The sequence below is a fragment of the Amphibalanus amphitrite genome, unplaced genomic scaffold (genome assembly GCF_019059575.1).
Source record: "Amphibalanus amphitrite isolate SeventyFive unplaced genomic scaffold, NRLGWU_Aamphi_draft 000208F_arrow, whole genome shotgun sequence".
NCBI lineage: Eukaryota > Metazoa > Arthropoda > Thecostraca > Balanomorpha > Balanidae > Amphibalanus > Amphibalanus amphitrite.
Genome location: NW_024881703.1, coordinates 435,428 through 456,601, shown reverse-complemented (window position 1 = coordinate 456,601; position 21,174 = coordinate 435,428). Strand labels below are relative to the sequence as shown.

At 56.1% G+C, this 21,174-nt stretch overlaps 2 protein-coding genes across 2 annotated transcripts; both read right to left on the bottom strand.

Moving 5' to 3' along the window:
• Positions 1-629: 629 nt before the first annotated feature.
• LOC122385093 (uncharacterized protein K02A2.6-like) lies at positions 630-2,561 on the bottom strand. Its single transcript, XM_043373099.1, has 2 exons — positions 927-2,561; positions 630-641 (listed from the first exon to the last, which is right to left on the bottom strand). Exons 1-2 carry the CDS (start codon positions 2,559-2,561, stop codon positions 630-632), a joined length of 1,647 nt encoding a protein of 548 aa, XP_043229034.1.
• Positions 2,562-3,938: 1,377 nt separating this feature from the next.
• Positions 3,939-8,185, bottom strand: LOC122385100. Its single transcript, XM_043373105.1, has 2 exons — positions 7,778-8,185; positions 3,939-6,194 (listed from the first exon to the last, which is right to left on the bottom strand). The coding sequence occupies exon 2, from the start codon at positions 5,431-5,433 to the stop codon at positions 4,438-4,440; it is 996 nt and encodes a 331-aa protein (XP_043229040.1). The 5' UTR covers positions 5,434-6,194; positions 7,778-8,185; the 3' UTR covers positions 3,939-4,437.
• Between the last annotated feature and the right edge of the window lie 12,989 nt (positions 8,186-21,174).

Genomic DNA, 21,174 nt, shown 5'->3' with positions numbered 1-21,174 from the left:
TGAATAACCGCTAGTGTCTGTGTCTGACCACTAGGACCCTGGACCCCTCTGACTCCTCGGGTAGAGGGCCCTCTGTAGGTAGGAGGCTCTCTCTACGGGATTCCTCCGCTCCCCCCTCGGCCAAATTCTAGGTTATACGTGCCTGCGCTAAGCCGGGGTCGGAGAGAGGAGTTGACGACCGAATGACAAGGAGTACTCGTCCTGAAAGTAAACATTTGGAATATAAACAATCCAAAGCTGTTCAGTATTTATATCATTCGAGAGCAGTGCCTTCAATTTGGATACACTTAGCATTCATTTCCCACACCCGTGTACACTCCACGAAGGCTTCTCCGCTGCGGACTCCCGCTTCCGCCGATGCGTCAGTTCTGTTATGGTCGGTAGTGGCGATTAACACGGCGATATCCTTGGAGCGACACAGGACGACCGAAACACGATGGCGGCGACCATGGAGCTGTTTATTTTTTATGTGCTTCCATATGACCGGGGGTGAGACCAAATGAAGGGAAAGGAAAACGTGCCCCATCACAACACCCCCCCCCCTCAAGACGCATGCGTCGGTACAAGATACGCATTGCGTCTAACACATAAACAAAAATGTACACCACACACGGTGTGGACGCACGAACTCAGTCGTACGTCTGGTCCGCCCAGCGCACGGTCAGTCGGGCCGGACGGCGACGGCGGCGCGTCCCACGGCGCACTGAGCTGGGGTCGTCGGCGCTGTTCCGCAGCACCGGTGGTGCCGGCTGTCCGCCCGCCGGCGCAGCGGCGGCGGTCTCCTCCGTGCCGTCGGGTGCCGAGCTCGGAGCGAGCTGCTGCCGGCGCCCGGGTGCAGGTGTGGCGGCGCCCTCTGAGATGAGAGATCTCTGGGGTCGCAGATAGCGCTGGTTCCGCCAGTAGACTCGGCCACTGGGCAGCCGGACCAGGTAGTCGCGCCGCTGCCCGACCGCCGTGATGACGCCGACGCGGTCCCACAGCCCCGACCGCGGGTCTTGGACGAGCACACGCTGACCCATGGTGAGCGCGCTGTGCTGGCGGGCTGTCGTGTCGTACCGCTCGGCTGTTTCCTGTTGCTGCGCGGCGGCCCTGGCGTCACAGTCGTCCGCCGCCCGCTGCCAGCAGTCGGCGAAGGCCCGGTGGTGCGCCGGCACTGCCGATCTCAGCGGGTGGCCGAACAGGACCTGAGCCGGAGAGCGGCCGTCGGCGCGCGGCGTGTTGCGCAGCTCCAGCAGCCCCTGCGCGTAGGCGTCCGTGTCGAGCTCGCCGCTGCTGGTCGCCTTCTGGATGAGCCGTTTGGCGGCCTTGACCGCCGACTCGGCGTGCCCATTAGACTGAGGGTAGTGCGGTGTAGAGATCTGGTGCTCCACTCCCCAGCGGCGCAGAAACTCTCGGGTGAGCCGGGCGGTGAACTGGTGTCCACCGTCTGTCCGGAGGGTGGTGGGCACGCCGGTGGCCGCGAATATCTGGCGCAGGCTGCAGACCAGGTCTCTGGCAGTCGCCTCGCCGGCCACGTGCGACACAAACGGCCACCCGGACAGCCGGTCCGCGTATACCAGGAACGTGCGGCCGGCCCAGGCGAAGTAGTCAGCGGAGACAGCCTCAAGCACTCGTGATGGCGTCTTTTCCGGCATCAGCGGCTCCTTCTGCTGACTGGGCAGGTACTGCTGGCAGGCCGGGCACGCTCCGACATGGTTCGCAATGTCACTGTCCAGGAACGGCCAGTAGACTACCTGCCGCGCGCGGCGTTTGGTGCGCTCGACGCCCTGGTGACTGGCGTGCAGGCGCTCGAGCGTGGCGCGCCGCAGACTGGGCGGTATCACGAGCCGCTGGCCGCACACCACCAGGCCGTCGTCCACGGCCAGCCGGTCCCGAACTCCCCAGTACGGTCGGAGGCGCGGGTCCAGCTGTGACCGGTGCTCTGGAAACCCGTTCAGGATCAGGTCAGTGACTGCGATGAGCTCCGGATCGGCGGCGGCGGCGGCGCGCACCTCTGTCAGCGCCGCGTCTTTGAACGGGCTGGGACCGTCGTCCGCCCCGTCGGTGGCCAGCCGTGAGAGCACGCTGGCGAGCTGATGGCTGGCGTCCCTCTCGGCTTCCTCGTCCTCAGGCGCCGGGTCATCCACCGGCGCGCGCGACAGCGCGTCCGGGATGGCGTGCAGCTTGCCTTGCCGCCAGATGGCGAGCAGGTTGAACGGCGCCAGCCGTTCTCGTAGCCGCTGGAGCCGCGGATTTTCGATCTCCGCAAGGCTCTTACTGTTGAGGATCGGGATGAGCGGCCGGTGATCGGTCAGGACTTCAAACCGCTGCATCCCGCCGAGATAGATGCTGCATTTCTTGCAGGCCCAGGCCAGGGCCAGCAGCTCCAACTCGATCACGGCGTACCGCGACTCGGCGTCCGATAGGAAGCGTGAGCCGCACTGGATCAGTCGCCACCGGCCTGCGGCGTCTTGCTGCAGCAGGCAGTAGCCCAGGCCGCCGGAGCGAGCGGCGTCAGTCTCAAGGACTGTGCGGCGGCGAGGGTCGAAGAAGTCGAGCACGGGAGGCGACGTGAGTGCCATCTTCACCGCGCTGAACGCCTGCTCGTGCGCTGGCGTCCACAGCCACGCGTTCCGCGGCCGCAGCAGCTGTCTCAGCGGCTAGGCGGCGGCGGCGACCTCTGGGGAGAAGGCGCCGAGCTGGGTCACCAGGCCGAGGAACGACCGTAGGTCGGTGATGTTGCCCGGCCTGGGGAAGGCCTGGATGGCACGGACTTTCTTGCCGTCGGCGGTATAGCCAGCCGAATTGATGCGAAAGCCGCAGAATTCGACCTCGTCTTCCGCGAACTGACATTTGTCCGGGTTGAGTGTGATACCGTGCTGGTCACACCTTAGCAGAATCTGCCGCACGTGCTGCAGGTGGGCGGCGTAGTCAGCGTCATAGGCCAGGACGACGTCCACGACCTTACACGTGCGCGGGATGTCGCCGAGCGCGGCGTCACCGCGCTGGTTGTACACGTCGCCAGAGCTGACGATTCCCATTGGAGCCCTCAGGTACCGGTAGCGGCCCCACGGCGTGATAAAACACGTCAGGTCTCGTCTCTGTCTTCTGGCCGGATGGGGACCTGGTGGTACCCCGCCTTGCTGTCCAGCTTGGTGAAGTACGCAGCGCCGGGTGAGACGAAGGCGAGTGCGTCTTGAGGCGAGCGGACCGGGTACGTCGGTCGCTTCACGAACCGGTTCAGTTTCGTGAAGTCCACGGTCAGCCGACAGCCGGACACTGTGCCGTCTGACGACCCCTTGGCCACAGGAACGATCGAATGACACCAGTCTGTGGGGTGCTCCACCGGCTCGATGATGTCCTTTTCCATCAGCTCGTCGAGTTGCAGTCGCACGTCCTCTCGCCAACAGAACGGGATATTCCGGGCGGTGGTCACAGCGTGAGGGACGGCGTCGTCCGTCAGCTCGATCTTCATCGGCTCCCCCGTCATCTTCCGCAGGGTCGACTCCGTATCGAAGACCCTCGGGAACTCGGCTTTCAATTTGTCGAAATCTGCCCGCCGCTGCCGTGCGGAGGGGGTGCCACCGGCGGCCGGGCGGCGGCGCGCGCGTAGGGCCGGGCGGCGGCGCCCGCCCGGTCGGGTCGGCGCCGGCCGAGCTGGCGGCCGGCAGGTCGGCGGCAGAGACGCGGCTTATGTCCCGGGTCTCCTCAGGTGCCGCCGTCGTGCCGCTGCAGCGCCGTAGTGCGGGCTGTCTGCCGGCGGCGGGGGCCTCAGGCGGCTCGCCGGGCGGCGGCGGGTCCGGTGCCCCACCGTCCGTCCCAGTCTCGGCTGCCGAGCCGCGCTGGCAAATCTGCCGGGGAAAGCTCGCCGGTAGAATTCCCAGGCCGATACAATCGTGCCACGACAGCAGTGGTGAGTGCAGTGCTCGCAGAACGGACACCTGCACGGCCTGTATGACGTCACCGAGCTGCAGGGTGAGGGCGCACGTGCCCACACAGTCCAGCCGGCGGCTGTCGGCGGCCCACAGCACAGCCGTGGAGGGCGTGAGGTCCGCTCTGCTCACTCCCATGGACTCGGCTTGTTGCAGTGAGAGGGCTGATATCTCGGCGCCTGTGTCGGGCGTCCATACGGTCGTCCGCCTGACTCCGTTTGGCAGGTGCAGCTGTAGCCGGACCTGCGGCGACCGGTGGGCCGTCACACTGTTGAGGCGCGCGCCCGGCGTCCGGGCTGCCGGCGGCGCTGACTGCTGCCGGTTCCCCGTGTCTCTCGTGGTTGCATTCGCTGCCAGCACCGAAACCTGCCGGTGCGACGCGTCGGCAGCCGTGCTGACACGGCGGCGGCTGATTGCGCTACGGTGGCGCCGGCCCCTCCCCTGGCGGCTGCTGCTCGCGCTACGGAAGCGCCAGTCCTGTCCCTGGTGGCTGCGCTCGGAACTAGGCGTCTGCCGGCGCCGCTCTTCAGTGCCCGCGGCATGCCGACAGACCGAGGAAAAGTGGTCCCGTTCGTGGCCATCGGTGGCAGGTGCGACCCAGGGCGGGGCAGGCACGACCGTCCGTGTGCTGCGCGGCACCGCAGCGGTCACACCGCCGGGTCTGGTCGGCCGAGCGCGAGTCCGCGCCGCTCGGCCGACCGCGCTGTCGCCGGTACTCGGAGAGCCGGCGCAGAGACGGCTCGCCCGGGCCACGGATCGCCGAGCTGTTGAGACGGGCGCTCTCGGACGCCCGGCACAGGTCGGCGGCCATCTGGAAGGTCAGATCGGGCAGTTCCAGCATGCGGCGTCTGGCCTCGTCATCACTGGTGCCCACCACCAGATGGTCTCGGAACCTATCATCGGTGCAGTTCGGGCAAAAATCACAGCAGGACGCTATCTCCTTCAGGGCGCAGATAAAATCGTCCACTGACTCGCCTGGCTCCAGCATCCGCATGTTAAACTCGCAGCGGTCGATCACCACGTTCCGCTGCCGCCGAAGGTGGGTGTGCATGGCGGTGATTACATCGGCCATGGACGCCTCGGCCGGGATGGGCAGGCCAAACCGGACCACGCGGGCCCAGTCGTCGTCGAGAACAGCGAGCAGGGCGGCCCGCTGCTCAGCCTCGGTGAGATCGTGGACGCCGGTGAGGAGGCAGTAGCCGGAGAACTTCTCTTTCCAGGCCTCAAACTCCTTGAGGGTAGCGGTAGCCGCCAGCCGGGGCGTGGGCGTGCCGGCGGCGGGCATGCGTGCACGCGGCCGGGCGCCGGAATCGGGCCCCGCGGCTGCCTGGGCGGGTGCCGTGGCGTCCTGCACGGCCGTCGGGCCGGGAAGCACCCGCTCCAACAGCGCCGCCATCCGCTCCTCACGTCGCGCTGCCGCTGCAGCCAGCTCCAATTGCTGCTGCAGCATGCCCCGAAGTAGCTCCATCTCAGACGGCTTCTCGGCGGCGGCGGCCGACTGCGCCTCATCGCCGCCCGCCATCTTGGACGCGCGCGCCGCACACAGATGTCACTCGCGACTGGCGACACGAGCATGAATCAGAGATTATCCCAGCCGCTCGCCAGGTTTCGTGCCCCACCCCACGCCAGCCCGTCACCGACTTCAGTCGGCTGGGCGGCCCATCTTCCGCGATAGTCCTGAGGGCTTGCCCTCGGGGAGCGCGTGCGCCTTGGCGAAGAGCTTCGCTACCAGCACGTCTCGCCGGGCGGCCAGCGGGCACCGGCATCAGTCCGGACTTCACCATCACTGCGTGGGCTGGGATAAACAAGGGGCAGCCGGTGATATACGGGTCACCGCCTGCATCTCCCTCTGGAGGAGTTCCACGTGGGATTGTGGCGTCACCGGGAGCCAGGTGGCGGCCGCGTGCACCAGCACTCCACGGACGTATCCAGACGCTACAGCGCAGAGCTGTCGTTCCTCTAGTCCCCAGCGCCGCGCTGTCAGCTTGCGAAGCTGCTGGATCCGGGGCGCACTCGGGAGCGGAGACTGCGGCAATGGGCCCCGAAGTGAAGGAGCAGGTTGAGGGGGTGGCTCCGAGTAGTTTGAGACGGTCGGCTGCTGGAACCGACTTTCCGTCGACTTTGATGGCACAGTCCACGGCGTCCGCGGCGCTCTAGGAGACGACGAGCAGCTGCGTATTTCACCCGCTACCAGCATCTTGGACTGTTTTGCCCAGCGCAACACAGCGTACGTCGTCTGCCGCGTCCGGCCCCAGTTCAGTATCGTCTGTTTCCATTAACACTCTGAAATGACAAAATAATTAGCCATTAAAATCAAAGTTCAGCACTGACGAAGTTTAACCAAACTTGCCATTTCAACATAACACAGTGAGCTGTCAGAATGCTGTTCTTTTGTGCTTTGACACAGTTGCAAAATAGGTACCTTCATACGTATATCATAGAAGTAATTACTGGTTATTATTATTGGAGGATTTTTTTTTGCAGCATTCTCGTCAAGTAAAATACATTATCTTCTTTAAAAGGACCATAGTGTGAGGTGTAAATACAGTCTGTAAGGTTGTCCAGACTAATTGTGCCCCTATTTGTACGGTCTGGGCTGGAGCATGTACTGTTAGCATGTTTGCACGTCCACTTTGGATTAATCTGGCATGCTAAGCGAATGCGATGGCAGCGCCTTGCATTGCTTGCATGCGGTGGTTGGCATTGTTGGGAGGTGTTCTAACTATCTGTTTGTCCCGCTTTGCCCACAGCGTCGACTGGGTTGAATATACTTGTATTTCTGAGTGAACAGTTTCTCACATTTGGAGGCAGCCATTCAACCCAGTCTGGAACCCACTCTTGCTTCCGAAGACGCTTGAGGTGGCAGAATTCCAGCAAGTCAATGAGTTTTTGTGATAGCGTGGATGAAAAAGTTCAAGCACTCTCTTTAAAGTAGCGGCCAAGGAGCCACGGACACAGGACATGGCGTGTGCCCCTGTTAAGCCAGACAGATTTAATGGTTCTGGTGATGTGGAAAGATTCTTGGCCCATTTTGAAGTGGTGTCAAAAGCCAATGAGTGGTCAGAACAAAAGCAGTTCCTGCAGCTCCCTGCCTGCCTGACTGGACCAGCTTTTGATTTTTATCGCCAGTTGCCTGCCATGGAGTGTACTGACATTCACACACTGAAAAAGGCGCTCAAAGCTGAGTATCATACACCAGCTCTCCCTACAGATTATGCCATCATGCTGTCCAAGCGTTCACGCATGCCTGGAGAAACTGTCATGCAGTATGGCGAGGCTTTGAAGAGCCTTGGCAGGAAAGCATATGCTCCCTTCAGTGAAGAACAGTTGGGAACTGTTTGTCGCTCCACATTTCTGAACAATGTTGATGAAGCTATGAGAGTGCAGTTACTACTGACCCTGAAGGAAACAGAAAGTTACAGGGACCTACTGCAAAGAGCTCGACAGCTGGAGCAGGTAATGGGACCTCGTGTACGTCATATTGAGGAACAGTCTCAAGAGCACCGCCTGGAGGATGAGGTATCCAAGCTGTCCCTGGTTGTGGCGAATCTGGAGAAGAAGGTGGATGCACTCCAGGCAGGACGACAGGAAAGGACTCACAGACGTTCACCGCCGGGGCCGTGTCCGAACTGTGGCCTGGAGGGACACTGGCGTAGGGAATGTACCAAGCCCAGTAAGGATCGACAGCAGACAAGTGCTGCAGAGGTTATTTGCTTCAAATGCAATACGCCTGGATATTTTGCTAAGGGTTGCGCGGCCCATTTTCAGTAGGCGCGGCTGGCGGGGGTGGGCGGAGAGTGATTCGTACCTCTGTACGTCCACTTTACCCCGAGTCGGCCGCGCCTTGCAGCTGGAGCGCGGATTACCTGAACGGTGATGTTGTGTCGTCCTCCGTATGGAGGCCGGCCGCGGCGGCCCGCGGCTCGTCGGTGCGTGGATCTTAGAGCCGGCCCGCTCCGGCCGGCGGCTCGTCGGCGCTGGAGTCCAGTAGCGCGCCTGCTGCGGCCGGCGGCTCGTCGGTGCGTGAATCCTGGAGCGCGCTCGCTACGGCCGTCAGCTCGTCGGCGCTGGAACCCTGGAGTCCGCCCGCTGCGGCCGGCGGCTCGTCGGCGTTGGAGTCCAGTGGCGCACCTGCTACGCTCGACTACTCGTCGGCACCGGACCCCCGTGGCGCGCCCGCTGCGGCCGGCGGCTCGTCCGCGCTGGAGTCCAGAAGCGCGCCTGCTGCGCTCGGCTGCTCGTCGGCGCCGGACCCCGGTGGCGCGCCTGCTGCGGCTGGCGGCTCATCGATGCTGGAACCCTGGAGCCCGCCCGCTGCGGCTGGCGGCTCATCGATGCTGGAACCCTGGAGTCCGCCTGCTGCGGCCGGCGGCTCGTCGGCGCTTGAGTCCAGTGGCGCGCCTGCTACGCTCGACTGCTCGTCGGCGCCGGACCCCCGTAGCGCGCCTGCTGCGGCCGGCGGCTCAACGGCGCTGGAGCCTCGGGGCGCGCCTGCCGCGGCCGGCGGCTCGGCGCTGGAACCTCGGGGCCCGCCTGCTGCGCTCGGCTGCTCGTCGGCACCGGACCCCCGTGGCGCGCCTGCTGCGGCCGGCGGCTCATCGGCGCTGGAGTCCAGTAGCGCGCCTGCTGCGCTCGGCCGCTCGTCGGCGCCGGACCCCGGTGGCGCGCCTGCTGCGGCTGGCGGCTCATCGATGCTGGAACCCTGGAGTCCGCCCGCTGCGGCCGGTGGCTCGTCGGCGCTGGAGTCCTGCTGCGCTCGGCCGCTCGTCGGCGCCGGACCCCGGTGGCGCGCCTGCTGCGGCTGGCGGCTCATCGATGCTGGAACCCTGGAGTCCGCCCGCTGCGGCCGGCGGCTCGTCGGCGCTGGAGTCCAAAAGCGCGCCTGCTGCGCTCGGCTGCTCGTCGGCGCCGTACCCCCGTGGCGCGCCTGCTGCGGCCGGCGGCTCATCGATGCTGGAACCCTGGAGTTCGCCCGCTGCGGCCGGCGGCTCGTCGGCGTTGGGGTCCAGTGGCGCACCTGCTACGCTCGACTACTCGTCGGCACCGGATCCCCGTGGCGCGCCCGCTGCGGCCGGCGGCTCGTCGGCGCTTGAGTCCAGTGGCGCGCCTGCTACGCTCGACTGCTCGTAGGCGCCGGACCCCCGTAGCGCGCCTGCTGCGGCCGGCGGCTCATCGGCGCTGGAGCCCTGGGGGCGCGCCTGCCGCGGCCGGCGGCTCGGCGCTGGAACCTCGGGGCCCGCCTGCTGCGCTCGGCCGCTCGTCGGCACCGGACCCCCGTGGCGCGCCCGCTGCGGCCGGCGGCTCGTCGGCGCTGGAGTCCGGTGGCGCACCTGCTACGCTCGACTACTCGTCGGCGCCGGACCCCGGTGGCGCGCCTGCTGCGGCTGGCGGCTCATCGATGCTGGAACCCTGGAGCCCGCCTGCTGCGGCTGGCGGCTCATCGATGCTGGAACCCTGGAGCCCGCCCGCTGCGGCCGGCGGCTCGTCGGCGCTGGAGTCCGGTGGCGGGCCTGCTGCGCTCGGCTGCTCGTCGGCGCCGGAACCCCGTAGCGCGCCTGCTGCGGCTCCAGCCGAGGCTGTACAAATAGGGGCACAATTAGTCTGGACAACCTTACAGACTGTATTTACACCTCACACTATGGTCCTTTTAAAGAAGATAATGTATTTTACTTGACGAGAATGCTGTAAAAAAAAACCTCCAATAATAATAACCAGTAATTACTTCTATGATATACGTATGAAGGTACCTATTTTGCAACTGTGTCAAAGCACATGTAAAACAACCATTCCCGCAATTGCTCCTTCTCAGTGGAATTGGGAGTGGAAAATTGGGCTTGAAAACTGGAGGTGAGAGTGGAAAATGATTTGCATTTGGATGTCGTTTCCCACCCACATCTACAAATTTTGGGACACTGCGCAGCAGTCAATGCACATTATGGTTCAGTCGCAAGCCTTGCTTTAATCAACAAAAGAAAATTATTTGTTCTATCATGCATCATGAATTAACGAAATTTTTGTTCATATTTTTTTACCTTTTCTCATAATTTCATGCACACCTTAAAATCATGAAACTGTAGCAAGCAACTGATTTGAAGATAGAAAAGTCCTTGCCTTATTTCTCGACATTATCAAAATATCTTTTTCCAAACATACCTATCAACATCCTGGAAATATGAGACTTAGCAATATATTGAGGTTCCTTACCCTTGACAAGGCAAATGCACCAGCTTTTAAACCAAAACAACTTTACCAACTTTTAAATAAATTTGTGACTTCCATTGATACTCCCTTACAAAAAAATCATTGTTGTTGCCTGCTGGATCGAACAGCAAAAGAGCGCCCTCGCCCCTTCCGTGAGACCTGCACAAACTTACCAGGAGTCTGCAGTCAGAACACGACACCGTAATCATATTGAAAAAGGGCATAGCGTATAGAAGAGTAGCAACTAGCGTCTCACTGACCTTAGGCCAAAATATTTCTCTTCATGACATCCACACAAGGCCAATGCAATGTATGTAGATAGGCATATCAATACAGAAATGATATATCCAAATATGTCTTTGCCGCGTCATAGTTGTAACGCACTACGGGGATCTCCAGAGATCTGATTGGCTGATATTAGCCAATCAGTAGCATATGTTACTGGAAACTGTCATAGTGGAAGTAAATTGGTAGCTGTTTCAGCTACCAAATTGATGAAGGAAATAGGGAAAATTGCTTATTTTACACGAACACCAGTCATACGCTAATCAAAGTAGAGCTAATGAGAATGGCATTATCCCACGAAGGAAAGCCAATTTGCCACGTAAGCCACCATGAATAGATTTGCTGAGCTTGTCATCACGTGTTTTTAACAAAAAAAGTCAATGAAATCATGTAATTTACGAATTTCTAGCACTCACATGCATATTTTCGTCTGCACACCGAATTGCGTCCAGGATATTGGCCATGGCGTATTTCTCGTGAACCCTCTGTTAGTGGAAATTCCACTATCTGGCAACTAGCCCTATGTAAACGCGGCTAATGTTAGCTGCTGAAGCTGGTGACGTTCTATATTGTTGTCTGGCATTGTGTTCTCGCATGCTACCTACAAACTTCAGTCGTCTTTTTATAAGTCTTTCCAGATTTAGTTGGCGCAAACCCGACTTCTTCCCAATGCAGAAATCGATCGATCAGCATTGTAATAGATCGGCAGATATGCTGGCTCATGTTTCTTTTGTACTCAACAGAAATAAACGTAAAACAAAATGTCAATCGGTGTGTTACTTTTGTAGGTCTGCAAACAGGTCATCCACGTGATCATCTTAATCATTTGTTTAGTGCCTATGGCTAGACCCCATATGGAAGCATTTTCGATTCACAGTTCCTCATTATGAGTCGTATGTCTATACCTTTTCCAAACTATCGCAAGTCAAGAGACCAGCCCAAGACCAGCCGACCGAGCCCAAGGACCGAGCCGACCAGTCTGATCCTTGAGTCTGATCTGTCTGATTTCGAAACGTGCCAAGCCGGTGTTCGTTGATTTCTGTAAAAATCATCACTTTGCACGTGACAATTCTAAAATCGATTTTCGGGCCGTGCGCCTTTTGAAATAAAATGGACTATAGTTTTGATCACAGATGATTTCTTCGTGCATTTAGGCCAGATCGGGTCAGGTCAGGTCAACCATGAAGCGTCCTACCGGCTATCCATAGTAGGTGTCAACTACCACTGACGGCGTCGTAGCATATTACGAAGGCACTAAAACTACTTCGTAAACGTTTAAATGGATGCTTAATTCGAAATCAGCCTGAAAAACTACCCTAGAAACATGCTAAACTCGAAAAAGTGAATCGAGGTCATCAAAGGTCAATGACCTGACCTGACCTTCACGTGACCTTCACACCCACCGTGATGTGCATGGGACGAACATCATTTCACATGTTTGGACGTCTACAATCACAAAAAGACTGGAAGCGCACGGATAATGTGAGCTGACATACGCCAAATCGCGATTCCGGCCGAACATGGTCTCGAGAATCAGGTCACAGCACAGGTCAAAGGTCTTGGGTCAGCGTCATGAAATTTTCAGAGTAGGTGTTAAACTGATCAACTCGAGGGTACTAAAAGTTACTTCGCGATCGGCTGCTTTTTGCGCGAGTTATTTGCAAAAAACATGGGGGGGTTCATCCTACTCCCTAAACATGCGAGGATCAATGCTTCCAAATGCACTTATCGGTCGGTACCTTTTCGAAATGGTAGGTACACCCTCAAAGCTCGTAACGAGCCTTCGCTCGGGTTTCGCTCCCTACCCCCCCCCCCCCCGCTTCACCGGCCATGGCTAGATTTCTGCACCCATGCACCCACAATGTTCCAGCCGTTCCTACACCCATGCTTCCCCGCCCCGATCACCGGCCGCAGCACTGTCCACATCCTCGCCGGTCCTGCCTCACGCAGCTGGTCAGCATAGTATGCCGCGTGGTCACGTCTGATGGCCGCTCGACACTGCCGGTTCACCACCGTATACTCGGCGCGCGGGCCGAGCAGTGCGCGCCGCCGCGCCAGCAGCGCTCGCGTGGCGTCCGTGGTGCGCGGAGCACCGGGCGGCGGCAGCCCCTCCCCCATGGGAGAGGGTGAAAAGCAGTGCCTCCTCTAAGCAGTTTTGACTGGGGGGCCCGATCACGGGCAATGACTAAGGTAACCCCTACCAAAAACGTCTAAGACTAAAAAATGACTAAGGTACCCCTCAGTGACCAGTTTGGAGGATGACTGCGGGGGCTGCAGCTCCCGCAGTTAACATGTTAGAAGGACTGAGGTTTTTGACTTCTAGGAATTTTGACATTGATCATTTGACTTTTTGTCTTATGGTTTTTTAGATATATGACTTTTTACTTTTGACTTTTTCTTATTTGACTTTTTCCATTTGATTTTTATCATTTGGACTTTTTTGCCGTTTTTTCACTTTTTGTCTTTTGACTTTTCGCGTTTTTTGACTTTTTGCCATTTGACTTATTGCTTTTGACTTTTTGCGTTTTTGACTTTTCGCCATTTTGACTTTTTGCCATTTGACTTTTTTGCTTTTGACTTTTTTCGTTTTTGACTTTTCGCCATTTTTACTTTTTGCCATTTGACTTTTTGCTTTTGACTTTTTGCGTTTTTGACTTTTTGCCATTTTGACTTTTCGCCATTTGACTTTTTGCTTTTGACTTTTTGCGTTTTTGACTTTTCGCCATTTTGACTTTTTGCCATTTGACTTTTTGCATTTTTGACTTTTGGACGTTTTGACTTTTTGCCATTTGACTTTTTGTCTTTTGACTTTTATCCGTTTTGACTTTTATCCATTTGACTTTTTTCCATTTGACTTTTATCCATTTTGACTTTTTGCATTTGACTTTTTGTCTTTTGACATTTTGTCTTTTGACTTTTTGTCCTGGAATCGATTCAACCACCAATCGACAGCTCTCGATCGTGGCTATGTGCGCGGCACATTTTCAATCGCATTTGCACCCCCAAATAGCCAAACTCGGCCCCTCGACTATGTCGCCCGACGCTCCAGAGATGGCGCTGACTGTCTGCGTGACGTCAGCTCACACGACCGGCGATCGCCGATCATAAAACGTGCATGTCGCCGCTGGACAACCAATTCCAGCGTACTGTCTTGCTTTTGAAAATTTGGTCAAGAAACATGGCGTATAACCTTCATTTAAAACCAAATTTGCTCCCAACCACTTCGCCGTAAAACACCGCAATACGCACCAGACCATGTCATCAAGCCGTGCAGAGTACCACGGCTTATTCAAAGGGACGAGGTTTGCGTCCTTGATGGCTCAGTTGGTAGAGTGGTGGACTTCTGTGGCGTGGGTCGCTGGTTCGATTCCACCTCGGGATGTTTTTAAAACGTACTTACATCTTTAGTTGCAGTACCCGGCCGCTAGGGTCGCGACCCCGTAGAGGTCGCTGCGGTCCCCACGTGACCGACCGGCCGCAGTCACGGGCCGGCGCGCCGGCCCGTGACTGCGGCCGGTCGGTCACGTGGGGACCGCACACTGGTCGGAAACGCCCTCACGAGAGGCCACGGGCGATTCCGGAGTTTCGGATTATTTTTTATATAGATCGATTTGAAATTGATCAAATTATTATACTTAGGTCAAAAAACTAATCCGGGTGACCAAAAATAACTGTAATCAGCCCCCGAAGATGGGGTATCCCAGAACTCGGAAACTGACGCGGAGCAGGAGGTTTCTTGAGCCGGATATTCAGAGTCTTATTGCTGATAGACACCAAATTGAAATCCCACATATTATGCATCAAAATGTTCGTTATGAAGTTGCCGACTGGTCAGTGCAAAATTTTTGGCATATTAAATCCCTAACTAAGATGTACTATAGCTTTTTTATGAAGGCTCTCCTACAGTGATTCTGGAATATAACTGCAAAGTTTAGGTAAGGAAACAACAGGTAGTCCCATCTAGTTCCACTCTGATTTTTTGTGAGATGAAGTAGGATTTAAATTCACACCAGGGCAACATAAAAGCTAACTGCGCATATTTGCGCAAAATTTGCAGGAGCCGCTCTTCCTACCCAACTACCGCCCGCCCCGCCCCAGTTTCGGCTCGGCCGCCGCGCCCGGCTTACGCTGACCTGTGTGGCCTGCACGCATCCATGCGTAGTTGACTGGTCATTAAAAACAGATGCGCTTGAGTTTATGAATTTTGTGAAAAGCGCGTTTTATGTATGCATTTATGTATGTATTGACATCAAAAGCCTTCCACATATTGCGTGGCGATTACGGCTTGCATTTAGAGAGCCTTGCTATTGACAACCATCACTCGGCTGAAGAAAGTGGAAATTGAAACCTTCGTGAATATAAGACGCTGCAAATATAGGACACCTGTCACTGACGTCAGGTTACCTTGGGTCGTCTTTAGTTACATTAGATTACAATTCCGGTATTTAACCCTGGCCGGACCGATTGGTTTTCTATATTGACCGGGGAGGGTTGGTACAACTCCCTCGCCGTTTCGCCTCTAATTGAGCTAGAGCCTCGCGGAAAAAAGCTTGTGTGCCGTTATAAGACGCAAAAATCAGGTACTACCCGATTTTAAGGTCTTAGGTCAGCCAGTGACCTCTTAGGTCACGTAAGTGCCACAAGGCACGAGTTCGGTTTTAGGTTAATTACTTTACCAAAAAATGGTCGCACTGCCGCGATTTTGGCATCATCGTGTTTGTCTAGCTCAGGCGCGTTGAATGCTATACTTGGTGTTCGGGTGAACTCAACTTAAGGTGTTAACCTCGGGTCAAGGTCAGGTCGGAGCCCCTCAGGTCACGACAATGGTTGAATGAGGTCATATTGCATATCATTCGATTCGGCAGGTCTTCCTGAGTCCAATGGTGGCTTTCCCGACTCTCTAGCTCCATCTGATCAGGAGTTATTGACGAAAAACTTATATGGCCTTAGTGACGTCATAAATGACGTCACGCAAAGTCAACAATGCTTAAGTCAAGCACTGGACCTTGCAAGAAGTGCATGAAACCATTCCCGGTGCCCGAATAGCAGCTCCCAATTTCCCTTGTTGACTTAAAGTGGTGTTAGATCCTGTATTATACTCAATTATGACGTCATAACTTAACAGATGCACGTCATATATTTAGTGCTTGACATCCAAATGATAGCTTACATATGACAGAGAAGGTATGCAAAGTTTTATGAAGTTTGCTTGACTAGTTGTGGAATAACAAGCAAAAAACTTTTGCGGGAAGGCCGCTGGCCTCTCGCTGGAGCGTTTCCGACCAGTGTGCGGCGGCGGCGCAGTGTGGGGCGAGCGGGCGGAGGGGTTGGTGCGGTAACTGCGGTGCCGCCAGAGCGGCCGCTGCCGGACAGTGGAAATACGGATAAAGTAAATGATGGTGGGAAAGAAGGAAGGGTAAGTGAGCAAATGATTAAGTCGGTGAGAGAAAAAGTGAAGAGGATGGAGCCGAGAGACGTATTTAAAATGTAGCTTAGTTGCGGCACTCGGCCGCTATGAATACATAACCGATCCTAAATGGCGGGGGGGGGGCGAGGTACCAAGATTTGGGATAGGTTGGTTACAGAATTCAACAAAATAGTGACAAGATTATCGATTATGTTTAGTGGGAACGGGGACGGGCACGGGGACGGAGACGGAGATTTAGCGGCCAGCGGGAGCGGGGACGGAGACGGAGACAAAGAGAGCGGGAGCGGGCGGGAGCGCGGGAACGGGGACGGAAACGTGGACGAATCGGAGAGCAGACAGATACAGAGACAGAGACAGAGACAGAGACAGAGACAGAGGCGGAGACGGAGATGGAGTGGTCAGCGGGAGGCGGACGAAGACGGGGACGGAGACAGAGATCGGGAGCGGGAGCGGGAGCGGGAGCAGGAGCGGGGACAGGAACCAGGACCGAGATGGGGATGGAATCGGAGACGAGACAGATACAGAGACACTAAGACAGAGAGGGAAGACGGAGACGGAAACAGAGCAGGCACTATTATATCTTTAGCACTGAAAACATTACCGATCGTGAGTGTTGGCTCGGGGGGGGGGGGTTTCGGAGGGGAGGGAAGGAAAGGGGTCGGGGGGGGGGGGTCTTGGCGAGTCACTCAGATTTGGGATAGGTTAGTTACAGAATTCCACGAAATACTGAAAAATTAGCGATCATGTTTAGTATAAGGAGCGTACCAAAACCAATATAGCGTCTTGAACTGGGACATATGTAAAAACCTATATGTATCTGCGGCGCGGGCGGGGAAGAAGCCACTAGCCAGTACTTTTTTCAGTACCAAGAGGGGATTGGAGTGGAGGGGAGAGGAGAGGAGAGGAAGGGAGAGGAGAGGAAGGGAGGGAGTGGAGGGAAGGGGAGGAAATCGAAGGAGGGAGGGAGGGAGGGAGGGGGGAGCGAAGAAGTGCGATGAAGGAGACGGGGAGAGGAGGGAGAGAGACGGATGGGGAGGGGTAAGTAAGCATACGATTGGATCAGTGATCGACAAAGTCAGAGAGCGGAGAGGAGGGAGGAAAGAGGGATGGAGGCAGGGAGGGAAAGAGAAAGGGAAAGGAAAAGAGAGAGAGAGAGAGAGAGAGAGAGAGAGAGAGAGAGAGAGAAAGAAAGAAAGAAAGAAAGAGAGAGAGAGAGAGAGAGAGAGAGAGAGAGAGAGAGAGAGAAAGAAAGAAAGAAAGAGAGAAAAGCGGGCATTATGGACGGGACGGGCAGGGATTTCTATATAGATGTTCAAACGACGATTAGCGCCGGTAGGCGCGGGAGGGTGACCTAGGACGGGCAGGGATTTATATATAGATGTTCATACGACGATTAGCGCCGGTAGGCGCGGGAGGGTGACCTAGGACGGGCAGGGATTTCTATATAGATGTTCAAACCACAGTGTATATCAATAGTTCAAACGACGATTAGCGCCGGTAGGCGCGGGAGGGTGACCTAGTCGACAATAAATAATACGTGAAGCGTTTCAGTTAGATCCCTCTCACGGTCGACACACACTACCTACAGACACGATTCCAACACCAATCGACAGCTCCCGGCCGTGGCTAGCGTATAGGCACATTTTCAATCGCACTGGCACCCCCCAAATGGCAAAACTCGGCCCCTCGACTATGTCGCCAGACGCTCCAGAGATGGCGCTGACTGCCTACGTGACGTCAGCTCACACGGCCGGCGATCGCCGATAATAAAACGTGCATGTCGCCGCTGGACAACCAATTCCAGCGTACTGTCTTGCTTTTGCCCTCTTGTTCTGAAAATTTGGTCAAGAAACATGGCGTATAACCTTCATTTAAAACCAAATTTGCTCCCAACCACTTTGCCGTAAAACGCCGCAATACGCACCAGACCATGTCATCAACCCGTGCAGGGTACCTAGGCTTATTCAACACCATGAGATTTAATTCCTTGACGGCTCAGTTGGTAGAGTGGTGGACTCCTCTGGTGTCGGTCGCTGGTTCGATTCCAGCTCGGGATGGTTTTAAAACGTACTTACATCTTTAGTTGTAGTACCCGGCCGCTAGGGTCGCGACCCCGTAGAGGTCGCTGCGGTCCCCACGTGACCGACCGGCCGCAGTCACGGGCCGGCGGCGGCGCAGTGTGGGGCGAGCCAGGGAGGCACCGGTTCTGACGTCACACGAAAATATCAGTCGGCTGGTTGTGGCACTGCCCCCTGCCGGCGCGACTGTGCTGCCACCTTGCTAAGCCTAGTCAGCCTAGGACGGGACGGTTTTACTTTTTCTCGTCGAGTGGGGCAGCTTGCGACGACACTCGGTCGACATAGCTGTGCTGCAACATACCCCAGGTTCGGAGTCTCTCGGACAGCCAATCCTGTTCCATCACAGCTAAGTCCCCGCTGACCTTAACCAGGATTGGCCGGACGACGTTGAATCTTCGTAGTTCGAGAGACACCGAACCCGCGGATAGTCTGTCGAAGCCTTGGCGGCTGAAGAAAGGCTAGACAGTAGACATATCTCACTTGATTTTGGCGTGGCCAGCCTCACTTCTGTAGTTTTGCTTCACAGCATTCCACGTCCTATTGAGTTTCCGGTTGCGTAGTACACGACCACGTTCAGAAACTTGATGACTTTTAGATACATCACGCAATGACAAACTTTTGGCAGCATTTACATTTGTTGCCTGCATATTTTGGTGAGGAAAAATCACTATCGCAGTAGTACAATCAAGACATACCACAAAGGATCAGAGCTAAAGCAGCATTATTAATCAAAAGTGTATTGCATTGATCACCATCATGTTCGTAAAATAAAATACATCACGAATAAAGATGACAACCAAGCCGCACCAGGACACTTATAACAAACATGAACGCTTAAAGGAAAAGGGCCACCTTTAACATGGGGATTGAAACTGAGATAGCCATCTTGTAGCCCGTGTCCGAAAACCTATCTGTCTACCTCCTTACGGCCGATTTCGGCCTCCATTCGTAGTTATCGGCAATTTTAAAAGAAAATACGCCAGGAATGCGTCCTTATCCCAGGAATGCGTTCTTATCCGACAATACAGCCACCCGCGGCGAGGCTTTGGTTTTTTACCAATCAGCTCCAACCAGCTCAGCTTTAACCAATCAGCTTATCTGACACAATCCGACGAGTCTGTCTTCTGAACGCTGATTGGCTTGAGTGTGACGTCATCGCTATGCCATCATACAGTAGGTGCCGTAGAGAGTATCAACATAGTACCAATATGTTAAATAGTTTTAAATACTTTTTCGCGAATTGTGCACTTCTGGCATGGATGAAGGAGAACCTGGATTGGAAACTAACAGCTGATTGCGTTCCCTTCGGTAAGTGCCCGAGGGCACGCGCGGCGGCAGCGGGAGCCGCGTCTGCCGCGCATTCACTGGCGCCGCGTTAGCGTTCACCGGCGCCGCGTAAGAGAAAAACACTAGAAATGGCCCTCTTTTTCAAGGTCGCCTGTATTCGGCCCTCGTGTACGACTTTTGTGCGGAACGGACAATAACAGTTATGGTCTCATTCGATAGCCTGATCAATTTTGTCTGTCGTAACTAGCTTCTAAACCTAAAAATAAATCCGCATTGCGGTCTAATACCCGTTTCAAAACATGCCGCCCCGCGTCCCCCATAGGCCGTAATGCTTAGCGGCGGGAGTTTCCAGTCCCCATACTTACCGAACGCTAGGTGGCAGGTCGATCGCCCGGAACGCTGCCCGTAATGTTGAAGGAATAGGAGTTTCCTATCCAGGTTCTTTCATCCATGCTTCTGGCACCAGTTTTAAAAAGAAAATGAAAAATAATAATGTCAAAATGAAAAACAACGATATCTTCATATTTCACGAAGGTGGCCCTTTTCCTTTAAGTGGCAACACAAATGAAAGAGAGAAGATGAATCTGCCCTTCGCAATCGTCAACCTAAAATAAAACTTCAAATATACAACAGACTTCTGTGCATTAAAAGAACATGAATATACTCGCTTTGTCGTCGACACATAATGGGAACATCCTGCCGGCCCAGCCAAACAGCGCGCCCGCCTTCGAGTAGGAAATGGCAGCGGCCGCAGAAGTGGCCAACAGATACATTGTTCGTCACGCCACCTGCACTGAAACGTACCAGCTATTTAATCGTGAAATGTAGCTAGCCATCCAAAAATGTTGCACTACACCAGCACTACCGCACAGTTAGCAGATAGGTACGGACCGCAGGTCCTGGTCTCTGTCTCTTCCGAGTACGGTCTCTGGACCGGTCACCAGCGCCACCATCTACGCGCGGTAGCTGTAGCACAGCTCTCCGGCCGGGGCCCGCAGTTCCTCGACCTCTTCGTCCAGCCAGACCAGCACGGCTCCCGCCCAGCGCCTGAAGACTCCGCCCTCCACAGATCCGTCCGTCCAAAGCCGGACAGCACACAGGGGCAGGAACGCGAGGTGCAGCGTAGCCACACTTTCCCTTTCCGCCGCCGTGGCCCCAGCCCGGATCGGGCACACGTCCAACCGGAAGGTGACGCCAGCCGTCTGTTGCCACGGTGGGATTCTCGCTCTCGCCCAGGCCTGGCGGCTTCACAATCTCCAGCCTCGGACCGAAGGCAGGCGCGCCGGTGCCGAGGCCTCGGCGGTCGCGCGCAGGGGGTCCCCTGGTGGCAGACCCAGCGCCCTCCCCAGCAGCCTGGCAGCCAGCGTCCAGTTTCTCTCCTCCATCGGAGAAAGTCGGGCTTCCGCCATTGGTGCGTGGCACGGTGTTGAGCGCGGACACAGGTGATGATGCGGCCGCCTCCCGCAGTCCTCGCTCCAGGAGATTCACGTGCGAGGGGGCGGCCGCCGGCAGCCACGCGACGGCAGCGTGTTCGAGCGCCCCTCGGACGTAACCGATTGACCACCGTACTAAGGGCACCCTCGTCCAGGCCCCAGCTATTCAACCAGGTCGACGGCGCCGTAGCCGTCAGAACCTGGTGATCACTCGAGCCACGCCACAGAGCTCACGCCTCAAAGCGGTTGGCTCTCCGGTCCTCGGCATCCGGCATCCGCAGTGATTTGGCGTAGCCAGGACACGTGAGATGCTGGCCTCAGTCATAACCGGAAAGCCTGTAAAAAAAAAAAACAATATGTGATTGACAAATGGAAATATATTGTATGCATAGAGTTGAGAAATCATGACGCACACTGCATTAAGACAGTAGATAGTTTAGTGTGATTGGCAGAGGAGGGACTTATTGTAATAAAACAATAAACAATTGAGGCATTGATTTGATTTTTTGGGTAGCTACCTACCCTTCTCATATGAATCTGGATGATTTGTA

Bases quoted from the DNA above. Each gene is read 5' to 3' on its own strand.
- LOC122385093 (XM_043373099.1), bottom strand. From the start codon at position 2,561: ATGGCACTCACGTCGCCTCCCGTGCTCGACTTCTTCGACCCTCGCCGC.
- LOC122385100 (XM_043373105.1), bottom strand. From the start codon at position 5,433: ATGGCGGGCGGCGATGAGGCGCAGTCGGCCGCCGCCGCCGAGAAGCCG.